At 56.1% G+C, this 17952-nt stretch overlaps 1 protein-coding gene across 2 annotated transcripts; it reads right to left on the bottom strand.

Moving 5' to 3' along the window:
- Nucleotides 1-650: 650 nt before the first annotated feature.
- Vash1 (vasohibin 1) lies at nt 651-17346 on the bottom strand. Of its 2 annotated transcripts, XM_076551133.1 has the most exons (8): nt 17215-17346; nt 15480-15826; nt 10241-10329; nt 9253-9309; nt 7721-7795; nt 6736-7117; nt 5405-5517; nt 651-4492 (listed from the first exon to the last, which is right to left on the bottom strand). In XM_076551133.1, exons 2-8 carry the CDS (start codon nt 15822-15824, stop codon nt 4420-4422), a joined length of 1134 nt encoding a protein of 377 aa, XP_076407248.1. In that variant the 5' UTR covers nt 15825-15826; nt 17215-17346; the 3' UTR covers nt 651-4419. The 2 variants fall into 2 exon arrangements, with proteins under 2 accessions (XP_076407248.1, XP_006990366.2); XM_006990304.4 differs by lacking the exon at nt 17215-17346 and having other exon boundaries at nt 15480-17083.
- Nucleotides 17347-17952: the final 606 nt, after the last annotated feature.

The raw sequence follows: 17952 nt of genomic DNA, 5'->3' as shown, positions 1-17952 counted from the left end.
TGTCCTCTCGCTAGGACAGGGTGGGGATTGGCTGTCCTGTGACATAACCTCCTCTCTACAAGTCTGCATTTTACTCTTAAGCTTTATGAGAAATGTGAGAAAGGATTTAGGCTGACAAAGTCTGTGGGCTCTAAGAGAGAATTCTGGTGTGTGTTGGTTTGGCTTTCAGTGTTTGCACTTGCCTTAGCATGGGTGGGTAAGAGGTGCAGAGCCAAAGGACAATGGAGAGGACAGTGGTGGGTCCAGAGGTTTTCCCAAAGCTGTGGATGGGCAGCCGATGAGAAGGAGCTTCAGATCTCTGTGGCTGTGGCTTCCTGAGATGAACTGTCTTTCTCCTGCATCCTGATTGACTGTGGACCGCTAGGGCATGGCTCTATCCTGGGGGCTGTGTGAAGAAGAGGCGCCTCCCAGAAGGAAGGGAAACTGGATCCCAGATTAGGGCTAGCAAGAGCTGAACAGCTTTGACAGGCTGGGAGTCAGAATCCCGAAGTCCAGTCGAGGCTTGCCAGGGCTGGGAGGCTTCCTGTTCCCCACTCTCCGATTCCCCTCCCATCCATCTGCTTAGGGTCTTGGCTTCTCCCTGCAGCCAGTGGGGCTGATGAGTGTGGGAATGGGCCTGGGCTCCAGCTCCCAAAGTGAAGCAGACAGGGTTTCGTGTGATTTCTGCCAGCCCATACAACAGGAGCTGGGGAGACTTTATTCATTTCGGGGAGGAAAGCGAGAAAAGAATGAGACCAAGTGTGCAGTCAAAGGCAGGGCTAATACTGATATGAAGACAGGGATAACGACATCCACGACAACACAGCAGTCGGACAAAGCACAGGGGCGGGACGGTCCATCATCGCTGGCCCAGGGGTCGACCGTATCCAGACTTCTTTTTAGACTTAAATTAACAAGGAGGCTTGGCACCTCGAAGCACCAAGCTGGAGTGAGAGAGAGAGGATCCTAGCAAAGGACTTGCAGTTAGCACTGTGGCAGCCCCACCTGCCTGGAGATGCTGGCGGGAGGCTGTGGTGCCTGGCAGGGTTAATCCTCAGCTCCCGCCTGCTCCTTCTAGAATATCCTTGCCTTTGAACACCTCTAGCTTATTGGTCCCCACCCGCACATCCTTGCACTCCAAACACCAGGGTGGGGCCGGGATGTGTTACGCCAGAATTCATCCCAGGCAGGAAAGCCAGGTGTCTATGTACACAGGCCTCAGGGCATTACACAGCTATCATTAGACCTAGTCCCCCGAGCCAGGAAGTCATCCCAGCTGGAAGGGGTTGGGGCATCACCTGACAGACAGAAAGGACTAGACATCAGCCACGGTCAGTTTTCTGAGTCTGCTCCTCAGTACCCGGTCTCTCGGCTTCATCATCGAGTCTGGGGCCAGGAGGCCGCTGCTCTGCCCACTTGGCCATGCCCGCTAAGGATGGGTGGTTGGCATGAGGGATCAGGGGAGCATGGGAACGTGAGGCTATGGAGGGAAAGGACTGGCAGGTTGCTGGGTGGAGAGGAAGGTTCTCTGAAGCCAGCTTCCCAGTATTCTGACCCAACACCCAGCACAGGGGACCTCTGCCCTAGGCCGCCTCCACCAAGGGACTTCCTCTGACCTCACCTTGACCCTGCCTCAGCCAAGGGTGGGCCAGAGAAGCTGAAAGGCAGGCCTGAGTCAAGAGGTCTGGAGTCACACCTGCCAGGTCCCCTTCCCTCATAGGAAGGGAGATGAAGTGATGCCATGATGGTGACTAAGGCCCCAAAGTCCCTGCCTCTGCCTCCCTCCCCAGAAACCATACAGCCAGGCCAGCCCCAGGAAGCACAGCCTGTGTAAAGGGCCCCAGGCGGGGAGGATGGCTTGCTACATATGAGAAAGAGAGTAAAAAATAAAAAGCACCACTGTGGCCTGTGACAGGCTCCACAGGCCGGAAGTCCTTAGCTCCGGAGAGGTCAACAGCAGGGGAGTCACAGCTGGTCATGAGCTGTTCTCCCACACCCTGAACAAGTCAATGCTCCACCTGCTTCCTCCTCTCCTGGACCTCAGAGGAAGGAACCGGGGCTCAGAGCGACAGTCCCAAGGCTGTGGGACCTGGCGCTGTTCTCTAAACATACTCGACTCCGGCTCCCCTCACACCCCTTCCTCCCATATTCTGTCATGTCTTGAAGTTCCCAGAGACATAGAGGGCTGCGGATAAGCAGCCACATTCAGATCCAGAAAAGATCTTGTTCGGCCCTGTACCTCTCAAGGTGGGCATGGGAATATGGGGATCACTATCCCTGCTCCCCGAACTCTGAGGTGGATCAAAGAGTGTCACGCTCTTCTTGGGGCTCCAGCCATGGGTCTGCACTTCCCAGGGACCCTCTGACCCCAGGAGGAACCAGGTAAGACCAGGGAGGGACTAAGTAGCTGGCCTCCCATGGTGCCTGTGCTGGGTCCCATGAGCCTGGCTCTGGGGCCTAGGAACTGCTGGTGTGATGGGCAGCCAGCCTCGGTGTGACACCTGTGGCCAGAAGAGACATTGCTCCTCTTCCTCCCTCTCCCCTCTTTACTTCCAGCCACCGTCCATTTCCGGGCAGGCAAGAGCTCTTCCATTCTATCCCACTGTACCCCCTCTGATGACCAGCAAGTACACACATGGTCTCTGTAGGACGGGGTAAGGGGGATGACACAGGAAGTGGGTCCTTTCTGCTTCCGGGAACCTGAAAACCGTCACATTTCCACCTGCACACCCAGGAGTCTCCCCACAACCGGCCCGAGCTCTCCACCCCAGAGGCTGCAGGCTGGTACTCTCTCTCACCTACAGCGACAATTTCTTGAACTGAGGGTTAAACTTTTAAAAATTACAATTCATGTTCTAATTCAGAGTCCTGGCTTAAAAAGCAAAACAAACAAACAAACAAAAAGCAAAACAAGCCCCCCACCCCGCCCCCACTCCCAAACTACCTCTTAGGGTCTGCACTGTGGGAACGGTAGAATGTAGCAGCCCACTTTAATGGGACATGGTCTTCCCCGGACACAGTCCCCACCCAGCACTCTTCCTCGTTATCTGTTGGCCCTGTGGGCATCTGAGTTCCTACTTCCCTTGCTCTTTTCCAAGCCCTCAACCCTCTGGCGACATATGGCACCTGCCCGGGCTGCCTCTGCCTCTCAGGAAAGCACCCCCTTCACCGTCACCACCTCATCCTGTGTCCCATCACTTACAGCCACCAGCAACCTGACCGATCGGTACTGTCCATGCTGCAAGGGGACTCAGCCCCCCCACAGCCCCATCCCGAACTGCCCCCCACACGTCGTCGCACTTACACGCTCCCAACTCCGGGGCTGTCTCTCCTCCCCCAGCCCTGACGGCCCCTTTCCACAGCCACACTTTCCAGATCAGGGATCTCTTGCCTGAGGGCTGGGAGATGGACTCCTCCTCCTGCCCGGCCTCCTCCCTGCCAGTGCCCCAAGGAACTGCTAAAGTTGGCTGCCACCCCAAGCCTAAATGGGCAGCTAAGGCAGGCAAGGCAGAGCTGGAATACAGGCATCCTGGTCTGGCCTTGTTTCCTCAGCAAGGGCTGAGACTCTGAGAAGTGGGGGAGAAGAACCCACTCACACAACTAGAGGGCACTATGCAACTACCCCAAGTCCAGCCAGTTTCTCAAGGTCACGGTGTCCCCAGTGCAATTCTGGACTCTCTACAAAGTTCAGCCCTTCTGCACAAAGTCCCTGGGATGCAGCAGTAGTCAAGACCAGACTGAACCAGCATATGGGTTGGGGGCCAGGAACTCTCCCCTGCAACGGGCCTCTCCCGGTTCGCCTATAGCCTAATCCCACGCTGGCTATGGTGACAATATGTGTGTGCGTGTATTGGGGGGGGGGGCACACAGTGCTGTGTAAAGAGTCACACTGACCTGACCCAAGGGCTCTCCTGTGCCACAGGTTTCCACCTTAGGCAGATGTGGCCTCTACCAAGTTCCTGATTTGAGGAATAAGTGGAGCTTTCTCAGGGGGACCTCTACCCTGTTCCCTTTCCCTGGGTCATGATTCTCCATCCCTATCCCACCCCACCCTCACCGCACAGGATGGCGAGGCCCACTCAACCCCGATCACTGCTGGAAGAAGGAGCCCACAGAACCAGCAAGCGCCCCCCACTCCGCCCCAAGCCACACAGTGCTCAGAGAGAACAAGCCTCCTCAGCTACCAGCAGATCCACGTGTCTTTCCCTCCAAACACCTTCACCTTCAGTTGTGGGGCTAAAATGCCAAATAAAATATAACTGCTTCTTGGCCCAGGTAGGGGCTTGGCTCCGTTGGGAGGGGAAGTCACTCGGGACTGACCGGCAAGGCATCCTTCCTGCCTCCCAGCTCCCAGCCCCTGTCTGAACCAAGTAGATTCTTTCGTTCATGTGGGTCAGGGCCTCCAGAAGCAGAGGAGGCCTGGGGGTGCTGGCATCTGCCTCACACCCGGATCTGGTACCCATTGAGGTCTGGCATGGCTTTGGGCTCTGCAGGCTTCTTCTCTCCCGAAGGCCTGCGGGGAAAACAGAAAGCGCAGAAGAGGAGAGAGTGGTTACTAGGGAGATGGAAAAAGGGAGGAGGAAGGGATGGATGGAGGGATGGAGGAAGGGAGGGAGGGAGGGCTGCCCAGTTGGCTTCCCTCCTCTAAGGGGTCTTTAGGACAGCAGCAGAGGGTATGGGGAGTGTTTCTGGAACCGTAGTTGGCCAGCCTGGGGTGTCCTATGTGGTCTCTTGTCACCCAGCCTCTCGCTCTTTGATGGCCGTTACTAGACCCACACCGTTTCTGGGTAACAGCTTCAAGAACACAGCCCAGAATCGGTTCCCTACAAAAGCCGCCTAGATCAAAGTCAGGGTGACGGGTATTTTAGCGCCGCCCGAGGTCTGCTCAGCGCCCCTCACTCACGTCACAGCAGACAGGTGGCTCCAGGAGGTCAATTACACTTAAAGCAAGAGCCCGAATGACATGTGGGAGAGGAAATCAGGGAGAGAGGCCTGGTATTTAAATAGCAAATCTTGCCATTTGGACACAGAGAGAAACCCAGACCCCAGCGGGCAGAGGTTGTGTTCAAAGCCTTCTCTCCTGGTTGCATACGCAGCAGCCTTGGGGCAGAGATGGAGTCCCCGCAACAAACTGCAGAAGGGCCCAGGGCCTTGTGGGAGCCCCATGGGGTCCACCCTCCCTCCTCAGTCCATTCTGCTGCCTACTTCAGTCAGACCTCTGGCCGGGCACAGGGTAACCAGAGACAGCCGAGGGGTGTCTCCTTCGGGGAAATGGCCCCGCATTGCCGTAGGCAATGTCTGCACACAGACACACGGACCCATCCTCCCAAGCGGTTCCTCAAAGAGAAATGGATGGGAAGGAGAAAAGAGTGAAGAGGGACCAGGAAGACGAGAGGAAAGGCTTGCTTTGGGGCTCCCTTCTCACCGTCTCTCGCTGCGGCTGTTCCTGCGGTGGGGGCTGGACTGGGCCCTCTGTGGGGAGGAAACATCCTTCTTCCGGTCCTTTGTGGGGGAGGGAGGGCCTGTCCCCTTGCCAATCTGGATGGGGAGGAAGAAACAGGAGTATGTTCTGGGCTGCCCCATGGGCCACTCCGCTCTGCCAGGGGCCGCAGTCCCTGGAAGCCAGGCACCGTGCGCTCCAAGCCTCAGGTGGCCTTTGCCTTGTCTCTGGGTCATCCCTGGCCCTTACACCATCAGGGCAGCAGATCCTTGGTAGGGCTGTCTGCTCCTTGGGGGTTCTGAAATGTAGTGCAGGAGCTATCTGTCACAGGGCTGGCAAACACCTTTGAAGAAAGGCCTCTTTACCCAGGCCAGGCAAGTGTGCCAGATGGGGATGTGGGAAACACTCTGGGATAGGTCCTACCAGCCCGACAGTGACCAATCAGGCCAATCAGGTGTCAGACTGGTAACTGACAAAAACCAAAAAGACAAAAAAGAACAAAAACCAAATCAACAAAAACAAACAAATAAACAAACAAACAAAACCCCCTAAACCCGAATCATCTTTTATGAAGTGTGGTCAGCCTGCTTTGAGTTTTCTTCACTTCAACGGGCCGAAAAAGCATCAGCATCTCAGCAGGCTGAGAATCAAAAGCTCAAGAAGGGACCTATAGGCTCCATTTCTATCTACGTCTTATTGCCTTGAAAACACTGAACCTCAGGGTGTAGGGCCACCTGGAGAAAAGTGTGGCCCTGGCACTCTATGGCAGCATGTACCTCGGGGGAGGGCACTGTTAACTGCAGGGGTCTGGAGGAGCAGGTCACGGTAGGGCTGTGTGATAGAGAGGAGAGCGCCCTGGCAGGCCCTAGGAAAGGTATCTCCGGTCCAGGGAGACTGAGGGCGGGCGCCCTCCCCAATCTTATCTGCTAGAAGGCTATCAGGAGTCAGGATGGACGGGGGAGGCGGGGCTCTTCACTACCTTATCCTGCCACATTCTCAGACAGACCAGGTGTCTGCTTCTTCCATGCAAAGCACCCAGGCCTGGAGCACCATGTCCCTGTCCTTCACATGTCCAAGACCTATGACTATGTAAACCCAGCTCACTCCCTTCCTCCTTCTAGAGCCGAGTTCCTTGGTTTGCCCACCAAAGGTTCGAGTCCAACAACAGGACTCTTTTAACTAATGCCCGATCCTGAGTCCAAGTAGATACTTCATCCTCAGGCAACCCCTACTGGCCAGGGCAAGCCGGTTTTGGGGGGGATCCTCTGAGGAAGCTGCAGTTGACACTGGCCCTGGGGATCACTGCCGATTCTAACCTTGAGACGCATGTCTCGGGCATGACGCTCCAGCTCCTTGCGGAAGTCTTCCCGGCCCAGCCTCTCCACGTCCAGCACTGAGTGCTTCCACTCAATCTGCTCCACACTGTGGGGGTCGTGGGACACACACTGGCCCAGCTTCACCTTCTTCAGCACATGCCAGCAGCGCCCGTAGGCCGCCTCGTAGTCCAGCACAAGCTCACTGAGGGTGCGGAAGGCTGGAGGTTTATACATCAGGTCCTCCCTCCGGCTCATGCCCAGGGCTCCGTAGCGGCCCCCAAAGTTCACCCCCAGCACAATGTGGCGGAAGTAGTTCCCTGAGAAATAGGTCTTGAAGCTGATGGGGAAGCGTTCCAGGGTGGGCATGCTGTTGGTGAGGTAACTAGTGAATCAATGAGTTAAGGAAAGGGCCAGGGGAGTCAGGGTGGTATACGTGTGGCAAAGAGCCCCTAAAAGCGATCTTCTGAAGCCCGACAAACTGGTCACAAATACCCGTCTCCCTCCGCAGCCCTAAATGGGGTCCCTGCACAGGGCTGCTTCTCCTGGGGGGTCTGTCGGTGCTCCTCTGCCCTTGGGGGGTTGGCTGAGAAACGCTATGCGTCTTTGTAGGCAGCTCTGCTTCCAAGACCCCATCTGTCTTCTCTGTAAGTCATCACTATCTGGCTGTGCCAACGCTGGGCCTCCCTGCTGCTTCTCCCAGACTTAGAAATGGTACGACAGCCAGGGTACAACTGTACCCAGATTTGGAGTTCCGAAAACAGAGTCACCTTGTCCAAGGGACTCAAAAAAAACGAGCACTCAGAGGCAATGAGACAAAGTCCTCCCCAAGGACCCTCCTTTCTGCAGAGACTCCTCCACCTCGGGAGGTGCTCCGCGCTGGGTGCCAGGAGATGCTAGCGCAGCAGGGACCCCAGAAGCCCTTAGGACCCTCCCATTCCACAGCGTGCAGCCAAGGGTGGGCCACTCCAAGCCAGAGGAAGGATACATTCCCAGGATCACAGCTTCCAGGCATTTGATTGGCAGAGCCTCTTTGGTCATTTCCTTGGCCAGGTCCATCAGCCTATGGGAGAGGGAGGCGGAGCTGCGTGGAGACTGTCTCCAGCCCCTCAGGCCCTATTTGGTGGTGAGCCAGAGAGACTTGGGCAGAGACTTCCCTCCAAGCCGCTGCCCCCCCACCCCCCAGGCCTGGTGTTTCCTCGCCGGCCCCTTCCCTACCCCCACCCCCCGCCCCAAGTCTAGAGTCTCTGAGGGGATGAGGAGGCAGTCCCCGGAGCTCAGGAAATAGGTCCACTCTCTCCGCCCTTCCCTCCATTCACTTTTTCCTCCCTGGCCCGGCTCCGGCTCTGCTCAAAGACTTCTGGGGGAGGGGGGCATGAATGGAGCAGGACCCGAGGCGCCCATGCCTGATCGGGGCAGTGGGGCTGGGGGAGGGGAGAAGCTTAGCATTGACGGTGTCCCTTCCTGAGCACAGCGAAACACAGCTGGGAAGTACTCTTTGCAGCCTGGATGCAGGAGCTCAGGAAGACAGCTGTCCTGACTCTCTTGCCTGCCCCTGACCTTGGAATTTAGGCCCTGGCTTCCTTCCTTTTTTTTTTTTTTCTTCCTTTTTCTGTGTAGCCCTGACTGTCCTGAAACTCACTCTGTAGCCCAGGCTGACCTCGAACTCAGAGATCCACCTGCCTCTGCCTCCCAAGTGCTGGGATTAAAGGCGTGCGCCACCACCGCCTGGCAAAAATTAGGCCATTTCAAAACAGTTTATCCTCGAGGTCCGGGGACTCAGCTTGGCCACTGGCTATGCCTGGGACTCTTGAACCCTATGGGAGGATGGATACCTACAGCTACAGCAGCCACTGAAGGACAAGAGCAAAGCCCGGGATCAGAACCTGGGGTTCGACCCCGGGGCCGTCAGTTAAATAAATAAGCAACTCAGGGCATATCCCACCACCACACACACACACAATTAAGTAAATAAGCAACTTAAAACTGCCTAGGACCAGAGATCCAGTCCGAGTCTGCATGCTGAGTCATGATGGGCTAGGGAGTGAGAGAAGCAGTTTTCTTTCTTGTGGGATCTGATGCTTAGACACCGGACTTTCTACTTCATGACCAGACAAACTGGGTTAAGTATATAGGTACCCTGTAATGCAGAGTGCGCGGGACGCTTCTAGGAAAGGGATGGGAAAAGGCTCTTCCCTGCTATCTCCTCCCCCCACCCCACCCCGCCCAACAGGACCTATTGACCCGAAACCGGGCAAGCTGGGGAGGAGGGTGACCCTATTAGCTCAGTTGAACTTCCCTTTCTTCAGCCCGGGGTGGCCATCTATCTCACCGGAATTTCCTTCCCTGGGGTTAGCGCCCTTCCCCCATCCTGTGGCTGGCCGGCTTTCCTCAGGAAAGTCCCCGCCCACCCTCTTAAGCTGTCACTCTGGGGCCAAGCACCGAGGTTCCCTAGTGGGATCGAATCCCAGTGGCAGGTGGGGACACCCTGGGAGCCCGGGGCAGAGGCCTGGCACTTACCCTGTCAGAGGTCTGCTCTTCTTAATTTCAAAGAACTGTGTCCCTGTGTGATTGTACCTGGGGACAGTGGTTAAGGGCTTCCGGGCTGTGTCGACCCCTTGGCTGCCCTCCCAGACCCTAGGATGGACCCTGGCCACAAAGCACCATGCGGGATGCTTAGGACTTGTTCTCTGGGGGAGAGGAAACAGGCTGCAGCATGGGGCTTCTCTCCCCACCATCTCCCCCGTTCTCTCCTGGCCCCTGTCTCAGGACAGGACACGGATCGGGCAGCCACCCCAGGCAGGGCTGAGAACGCGGCCTTAGCTGGGGACAAGCTCCTAGCAGGTGCTGGGTTTTCCCAAACAGCTAAGAAGGCCGGAGGGGCCACCACCTCCCCTGCGCCAGGTGGTTTTATGTCCCCTTCACACGCTAGAGTCATTCGGGAAGGGGGAACGGCAATTGAGAAAATGGCCCCAGCAGACTGGCCTGTGGGTATGCCGGCGGTGAAGTCTGCTAAGGAGTGATTGATGTGGCTGGGGGGCCCAGCCCATTGTGTGTGGTGCAACCCCCTGGGCTTGGTGGTCCTGGGTTCAGGGGCCCAGAGCAGAGGCATAAGGCAGCTGGCCTGCTGCCAGGGAAGAAAAATGCCAAGAATTAGGAGAAAACTTCAAGGTATGGATGGTATATCCATATCACCTTGGCTGGGGCAGGATGAATGATAGCTGACGCCCCCTTTTTCTCATCAAGATACTTAGGAGCCCCCTTCTCTCCCTACAGGGGCACATGCGCAGGCACGCACGCGCGCGCACGCGCGCGCGGCATGGGGAAGCTGATGCTGGAGAAGCTGGAACAGGTCCAGCACTCAGACACAACCCTTGGCAGCTCCAGGGAACAGAGATGCCGATGCATGGCGGCTCTGGAGTTGGGAGGGAGGGAGCTGGCCCTGCGGATCCCTCTCCGCGCCCCGCTTGGCCAAGTGGTGGCCACCACTCTGGCCCCAAGAGGATACTGCAGCTCCCTGATGTAGCGCTGCACGGCTTCCAGGCGCTCAGGGACGGGCGTCGTCGGCTGGAAAGTAGGCACACTTGGTATGGGAATCTAGGGACAGATGGAGAAAAAAAGCTGTCACATGGATAGCACACCCTGGAGCTTCCAGACACCCCTCCCCCACCCCCCCAGAGCAATACCCAGGAGAGAGGCTCCTTCTCTGAGCTGCTTTCCCTGAGATCCCTTCTTTCCCAAGCCTCCTCCCAGACCCCCAGCTCAGCCATCCCTGATACCTGACTGTACTTCTAACATGGAGCTTACGTTGACCTTGCAATTTTATTTATTTATTTTTTAATTTATTTATTATGTATACAGTGTTCTGCCTGCAGGCCAGAAGAGGGCGCCAGATCTCATTACAGATGGTTATGAGCCACCATGTGGTTGCTGGGAATTGAACTCAGGACCTCTGGAAGAACAACCAGTGCTCTTAACCGCTGAGTCATCTCTCCAGCCCTGACCTTGCAATTTTATGCTGTTAAATAATTTTAGAAAACACAAGAGGATCCACAGACTATATTAAATTTAAAATGCATTCATTAATACTTAACAAGAATGTCCATACTGGGATTAATTTGTTTAGGTTTGGGGGTTCACTCTGTTCTGTGGCTTGGATGTGGCAAAGGTGTTAGACCCTTTGTCCCTGGGTAGGTTCTAGACATAGGTATTAGGGCACTGGAGGCACACCCCTGGAAAGGCAGAAGGCAGTTCTCAGGATTGTCATCGAAGGGCAAAACCAGCTCCCCCTTCCTGTGGCTTCTTCCTTCTAGCATGATCTACCTCCTCATGCTCCTGTCGTGGTGCCATCCACGGCCATTAGACCTGACCACAGGCTGAACCAACCCAGGTCCCTCCAGTCCCCAAGGCTGCAAGCTAAATAAACCTCATGACTTCATAAGTGTCCTGCCTCCGCGATTTCATTATAGCAATGAAAAACAGACCTCAAGCGCCGGATTAAAACTGGCTTTCTCAGTGTTCCATTCTACCAGGTGGTACCTTCAGCTAAGGGACCCATCCTAGACAGGTGGATATAACCTCACTCAGCAAGGGCTGTCACCCATCTCCACGGCAGGGCAGGTGTGCCAGGGCTTCCAAAGCACCAACCGGCACTGTCAAGGAGTGTGGCAGGTGGGCACTGTGAGGGGGAACATAGTGTGGGGGCAGGTCTTGCTTCCAAACACGCTTTCCCCACCCACTCCACATCTAAGTGGTATGTTCCTCTCTTTTCCCAGTAGGTGGCCATTGGACCCTCCAAGGCCGCACAGAGCTTGCCCATGGCCACCTTGCTGCAAATGTAAGGGTGGGAATAAAAGGAAGGAGTATCAGGAGTCCTAAGTACACTCAGGGTGGGGCGGTATGGCGGAGGAAAGGCTCATCCTCGGTAGGCGGTCCAGTGATGGAGAGGCTGGGCTCACGGACCCACTGTAGTTGCTGTGTCTGGGCTCCGTCGGGAAGGGAAGTGACACACTAGTTATCACCACACGCTTGTCTCTGGGGCGCTTCTGGTGGTGGGAGACGAGGACTGTGTCTCTAGCAGATACTGCTCCGCTCCATAGGGCGGAGCCGCAGGAAGGAAGGGCCCTGGCTCAGAGACAGTCTAGCATGCCTTTCTTCCCTCTTCTTTCCCCGGGGTCCTTTGCTTCCTGTCTAGGCAGTCTCTAGCAGCAGATGCCACAGTTGGGGAAGTTACTTCCTCTTTCACATCACTTCCATCTTCCAACTGGTACTATCACTTACAGGCACCTGCAGGAGCCAAGCTCAGGATGGGCCCTGCCTTCTCTTGGCTGATCACAAATGCACCCTAGAACTGTCCAGCGGGCTAGCTGCCCATCCTGGTTGAGGGTATGGGGGTGGGGAGGTAGGACAGAAATAGCTTAGTAAACCTCTATAAGTAATACTGCATATCCACCCACGTCGCCTGACCTCAGTGCAGCAAAATCACCCTTGCTAAGCCTTGCTAAGGTTCCAAGAACTGGAGCTGTGTAACTGAACCACCTGGACAGGGAGGGAGCCATAGAAGGACAAATTGCCAAAGCTCAGGCAGAGAGATTTGGGGACAGGCTCAAGCCAGGATCAGGTGGTACCCACAAAAGCATCATGGGCACCTGCCTCACAAAGGACCAGTCGATAAGGCTGCTGTGCAAGAAGGGTCCAAAAAAAAAAAATGACCTAGGATCCTAAGCATGGCCTTAGAGACCACCTTACCAGGGAACCAGACAGCCCAGGGTTCTAGGATAAATCCTACTGGGAGAGTCCCTCAGCCCAGCACAACGAGGAGGCTTAGAGGAGGTGGGAGAGCCTGTGGCTGGACTGGGAGGTGAGTCGGGAAGACTTAGCGATGGACAGAAGGCCTTCAAAATGCCTCATTGGTGAATGTACCTCACTTTCTGAAAGTGCAGAACAGAATCTGCCTGGGAACATCACTGAGTGCTTACAAGCAGACACCTCAGAATACTGCCCAACACCTGGTTACCAATGCGTGCCAAAGACTGTCCAGCACACACTTCCCCGGGGCCAGCCGGCCCTCTAGAGATGTCTGGATTCCCATCAGCAGGTGCTCAGCGGTCAAAGCCACAGCTAGGTCTTCAGCTGGGTTTGGGTAAGTGGCTGCTGGGCTTTCAAAGGGGATGACAGCTGGAGACAGTTAGGAGAGATTCTCATGAAGGAGCGGAGCCTGCCGCTGGCTTCTGGATCCTTCTAGAAACTGTTATGCTTGGCATCGCTCTTGCAGAGGCTGCAAGTGCTTGCGGCTTGCGGCATGCCCACTCTGTGCACCCTCAGATGCTCGCCTAATGACGCGCTACACGCTTTCCATCAGCAGCTCATCTCAGCATCCCCGTGAAGTGGGCATTGCCGCTGGTCCACTGACAGCTGGGGATGCTGAGGGGCTAGGATGTTGCATGCCTTCCTCTCACAAGTAGTCAGGAGACAGCAAGGATGGGAAAACACGTGGCTGCCCCTGCAGAGTACTGCCTTTTACCACACCGCCCTGCTGCTGTGGCTCCAGCTCCTTGCAGAGGCTTAGCCTGTAAAAACTCGGGGAAGGCAGGTGGGGGCATGGGGAGCTGTAGCCAAATGAGGGAGCAGAAAACACACCCCCAGCCCCTCCTGCCGGCTGCCATAAACTCGCTGTTCCCATATCTCTTCCCTTCCGGTAAAGATGCCAAAAGTTACGGATCATTATGTGAGAAATCTCCCAAGGTTCATGTTTGCCTCAAGCGGTCCGTTAAGACATCGTGTGTCCTAAGAAACTGTTCCCGGGGCCTATCGTGGGCAGTATGACCTCTGAAGCAGGCCACCAGGGAAGGGACAGGCCAGGCTCAGGCCTTTCTGCAGCTCACAGTCTGGCACTCAATATTGCTGCTTTTCTCCGTGGCCGCTTGGGCTCCTCCACATCCCCTGGACCCTAAGGGTTCCCTGGGCCAAGTTTACAGTGGAACTTCAGGCTTCTCCACTTCCTCAATCTGAGACATTTTCCCAGTGGCTGAAAGATGAGAAGCTCGACATTCTCTCCATCTTCCTAGGCTCCTGCATTCATACTTTCCTCTCTACCAAACAGCTCCATCCTTTCAAACACGTCCTTCCTTCCTGAACACGAGGCCTGAAGATGACCATACTGACCAATCGCTATTGACCATACTGACCATATTGACCATAATGACCATACTGACCAATCGCTATTGAAGACATTGATGGTTTGAGTCCTCCAAAGCAGTGACCATTCTGCCGCTCTCCTATGGTCCGATTCAGACAGAACCACGGGGACCGGGTACTGTGGGGCATGTGTGTAGTGGTGGCCTCATCAGCCAGATACACTGGGTGGCATCTCGTCTCCCTCCACAACAACAGTCCCAGCTTCTCATTTCACCCTCTCTGCCACCAACCCATTTTACAGATAAGAAAACTGTGACTCAAGCAGGCTGGAGGGGACTGCCTTGACAAGCTCACTTGGATAGGCAGGTGATCCAAAACATTACCTAAGTCCCATGATGTCATACTTTCTTGTTTTGGAATTTAGCCTAAGGTCAAACCTCAAAGCTGGATCCCAAAATTTGTGTTTTGGAATGTCTGGCCCAGTGTTCACTTTAAGGGCAAGACAGTGGAAACAATGTCCAGTTCCGATTAGCTGAAGACATGAGGGGATGGTGACGTCACTATTCAAAGTCAGCCTAGCTTATTCCCTGTGAAACATTAGGCAGTAGCAGCTCAACCTTCAACCTCAGATTATATCCCCCCAGCAAACTATTTTCTGATGGTTATGGCAATAACTCAGCGAAAGCAAAACAGGCCTGGTCTCCATGTATCAGTTAATTCCATTCTCCCCTCTCTTCTGGCAGGACCAAGCCTTAGGTCTGACTTCTGACCAATGGCCTCAGGACGTGGAGCAGTGCTTCCTTAGACAGAACATAAACATTAAACACACACACACACACACACACACACACACACACACACACACACACACGATAGCACTTCACAGCACAACCCAAAATGTCCTTTCATTTAGCAAACACACATAAGTGCCCGCCCTGTGCCAGGCACACAGGAGACCTCAGGAAGACAAAGATGAATGAGACAGAGCCTCTCCTTCCTCGGCAGTACCATGGAGGCACTGTTGTGGCAGAAGAGTTCCAGCCACTGCAGGAGAACACTTAACTCCTCTCTTCCCCACAGGCCCACTGCTAATGTCCCCAAAGCCCCAAGACCTGGTGCTGACTCCCAGCTCTGCCGCATCCCACGTACCTTTTGAGTTTCTCATCTTAAAAGGGAGCCCAAACTGTACTTCCTTTGGAACGTGGCTGGTTAAACTCAGTAGGTAATATATGAAGCTATTTCCCCACCATACAAAGTCTGTACTTCCCTGGTCATTCATCTTTAGTCTCACAGTTTTCTGGCTTGTCCAGTGTCCTGAGCCCAAAAGAGGCCAAGCCACATCGGTTCCCCAGTTCATCTGTGGTCCTACTCAGAAAGCCATGGGAGAGGGCCTCCTGGAGATGGGGCACTGAGCCTCCCTCATTAAATGACTCCAAAAGCACTGGAAAGAAAGTTCTGGACAGGCGCCACCTACCTATGTTTTAAAAATCTTACCTTACCCATGGCCCCCCTACTGCATCCAAAAGAAGCAAGATGTGTGTGGGTTATTTTCTTAGCTCCAAGGTCAATAAAACCCATCCTCATTGTGCCCGCCCCCTCCATGGTCTTACCTTGGGCAGGTCCGTGGCCCCACGGATCCGCAGGGCCACCTTCTCTCCATCCGGGTGGATCTTGGCCACATGCTTCCACATCCTTTCCCAGGTGGCCTCGTCCACTGGCAGTCCACCTCGGTTGATGAAGAAGGGGACACCTCCATCTCGTAGATCCTCTTCCCCTTCATCCTCTGGATCCTCATCTCTCTGTTGTGCTGAGGCCCCTTCGCTGGTCTCCAAACGTTTAATGCCAGAGTGGGCGGCGGCGACAGCAGCAGCAGCAGCAGCAGCAGCAGTGGTGGCGGCTGCGCTCGGTGAGGCACCGCTGCTGCCACCTGGGACCACTTTCTTTCCCCCTGGCATCCCTAAATCCTCGACGGGGGTGGGAGGATATATCAGGAGGCGGGAAAAATTAGTGCCTTACAGAAGGCCTCCCACTCACCCGCTATAGAGATAACACATGGCCAAACAGGGCCGGGCGCCTTTAAGAAACCAGGGCGTGGCTCCTGTACAATAAAATACTATTTGGTAAGAAAGAATCAGCGCATCAACCTGGAGTGATGGCCAGGTGGGTTGCCCAGGGTCCGCCTTAGTAGCCCTGTTTTGTTTGAAAAACGGGATGAAGAGAACATACCCCAACTTGGCAGCCTGTACAAAGCACCCCCATTTGGCAGCGAGAACAATGACCCGCAGCGATCTAGGATGGCAGAGAGGAGAAAAGTAGGGGCCCGGGGGTAGGGAGACTGAGGCCGGACAGCTCCTGGGGCAACGCCGGAAAAGAGGCCCAAGGCACCGGTGCCCACTCACTCCCAGTTTTGGAGAGAACAAATTCCTCTACGGAATCCTTGCACACTCACACTGGCGCGAGCGAAGGGGGCCCGCGTGAGCTCCCAGTCTGGACCCCGGGGACCGGGGATGCGAGGGGAGAGAGCGGCGCCGGGGGCGACTTCTCCGTCGCGACCCTTCTGGGAGCCAAGACTTGCAGCTGGCGGGGCGGGGAGGGGGCGCGCGCCGCCGCGCACATTCCACGCCCGCCTCCCGCACAAAGTGGGGCTTTGTCTAGGTCCCCCTAGCCCCTAGCCCGGGGGAACAGCAGCGGAGAGGGCGGAGGGGAAGGGCGCGGCGGGGAGGCGACAGTTGGGGGCTCCCGGGCCCTGCGATCCCCGGCCTGGAGCGGATCAGCGGGGGTACCGGGGGCACCGGGCGCGGCGCGGTCCCAGCCGAGCCAAAGCGGGACACGGGGCCCCAGGCTCAGCCATCGTGGGGGAGCGCCTCGGGCGACGCGCGGGGACCAGGCTGAGGTCACTGAGGGGCAGGCTCGCCGCTCGCCACCAGCCGCAGCATGAGCGGTCGGAGGATGCTGCGCTAGGGCTCCAGCGGCCAGGCTGAGCCGAGCTGGGCGCGCGGGGTGCGAGGGCAGGTCCGCAGGCTCCGCCCGCGGCGGCGAGCGACCAAGCCCCGGCGGGCGCCGGGGCACGGATCCCCGGGGAGCAGCAGCCTATGAAGGTGCAGTCCACCGGCCGATGGCGGCGTCCCGGCTCGGCGAAGCAGAAGCCACCGCTGCCACCGGCCGGGTCGGCTGCGCCTCCCGCCGCCCACCAGGCTCGACTCCGGCCCGCGCCGCGCATGCGCTCCGTCCCCCCCTTAAAGGGCCAGCGCGTTCCCGGTGGGTCCTTCTCCTGCTGCTGCCACCCCACCACCCTGCAGCTACAAGTTATCGCAGGGATGTCCTGGACATTCTCTCCCTTCTCACCTCTCTCTTAGGGTGCTGACTGAGAAGTGTGTGCAGGGCTGCGGAGGAAGTTTGCAGCCTGCCACACAGAGCGCAAACTCCGGAGGGGATTCCTGGCGCGGAAGGAATTGTGGCGGGCGGTCGGGAATTTCCTGATGGACATATCGAGGAGGGGCGGCCCTCAGCTATAGAATCAAGGATGCTGACCTGGGAGCCGCGGGTTCTAGACAGTGTTCATGCCCATTTTCCTATGGGACGTTTTGTAAATCTCTTCCCTTTTGCAGGCTTCAGTTTCCCCATCCATCAGCCGAGATGACCACACTGGATAAACTCAGCTCCTCTGTCAGTGCTCCTCACGGGAGGATTTGTAGGGGTTGAGAGTTGTTCTGTTTCATTCGGTTATTTGCATGGGATCCCGGGAGTGTGCCCCTAGTTCTGACTTTGGATACCCCAATCCCTGGCACCTGGCTGGAGACAAGAGCTTTCCCAATCATGGGACCAAGACAGCAACTTCAGAGTGGGAGGCAGTGTTTGGGAAGTGTCGAACTGGCCGGATGAGTACAGTTGATGGTTGTGTGTGGCATACAGACTCTGTAGACCCAACACACCCTCCCCTTTCCCTGTAGCACAGGTCTGCACGTGACTCCGCAACTGAGAACTACCAAATGTCTACAGCTTGAGTTCACGGTTTAAGACCTTCTTTCTCCTACCAGTAGTTGGTATGAATAGCAGCCATCTGGGAGAAATGTTCCTGACAGA

The sequence above is a fragment of the Peromyscus maniculatus genome, chromosome 14 (assembly GCF_049852395.1).
Source record: "Peromyscus maniculatus bairdii isolate BWxNUB_F1_BW_parent chromosome 14, HU_Pman_BW_mat_3.1, whole genome shotgun sequence".
Taxonomy (NCBI): Eukaryota; Metazoa; Chordata; class Mammalia; order Rodentia; family Cricetidae; genus Peromyscus; species Peromyscus maniculatus.
This window is presented reverse-complemented; position numbering and strand designations above follow the sequence as displayed.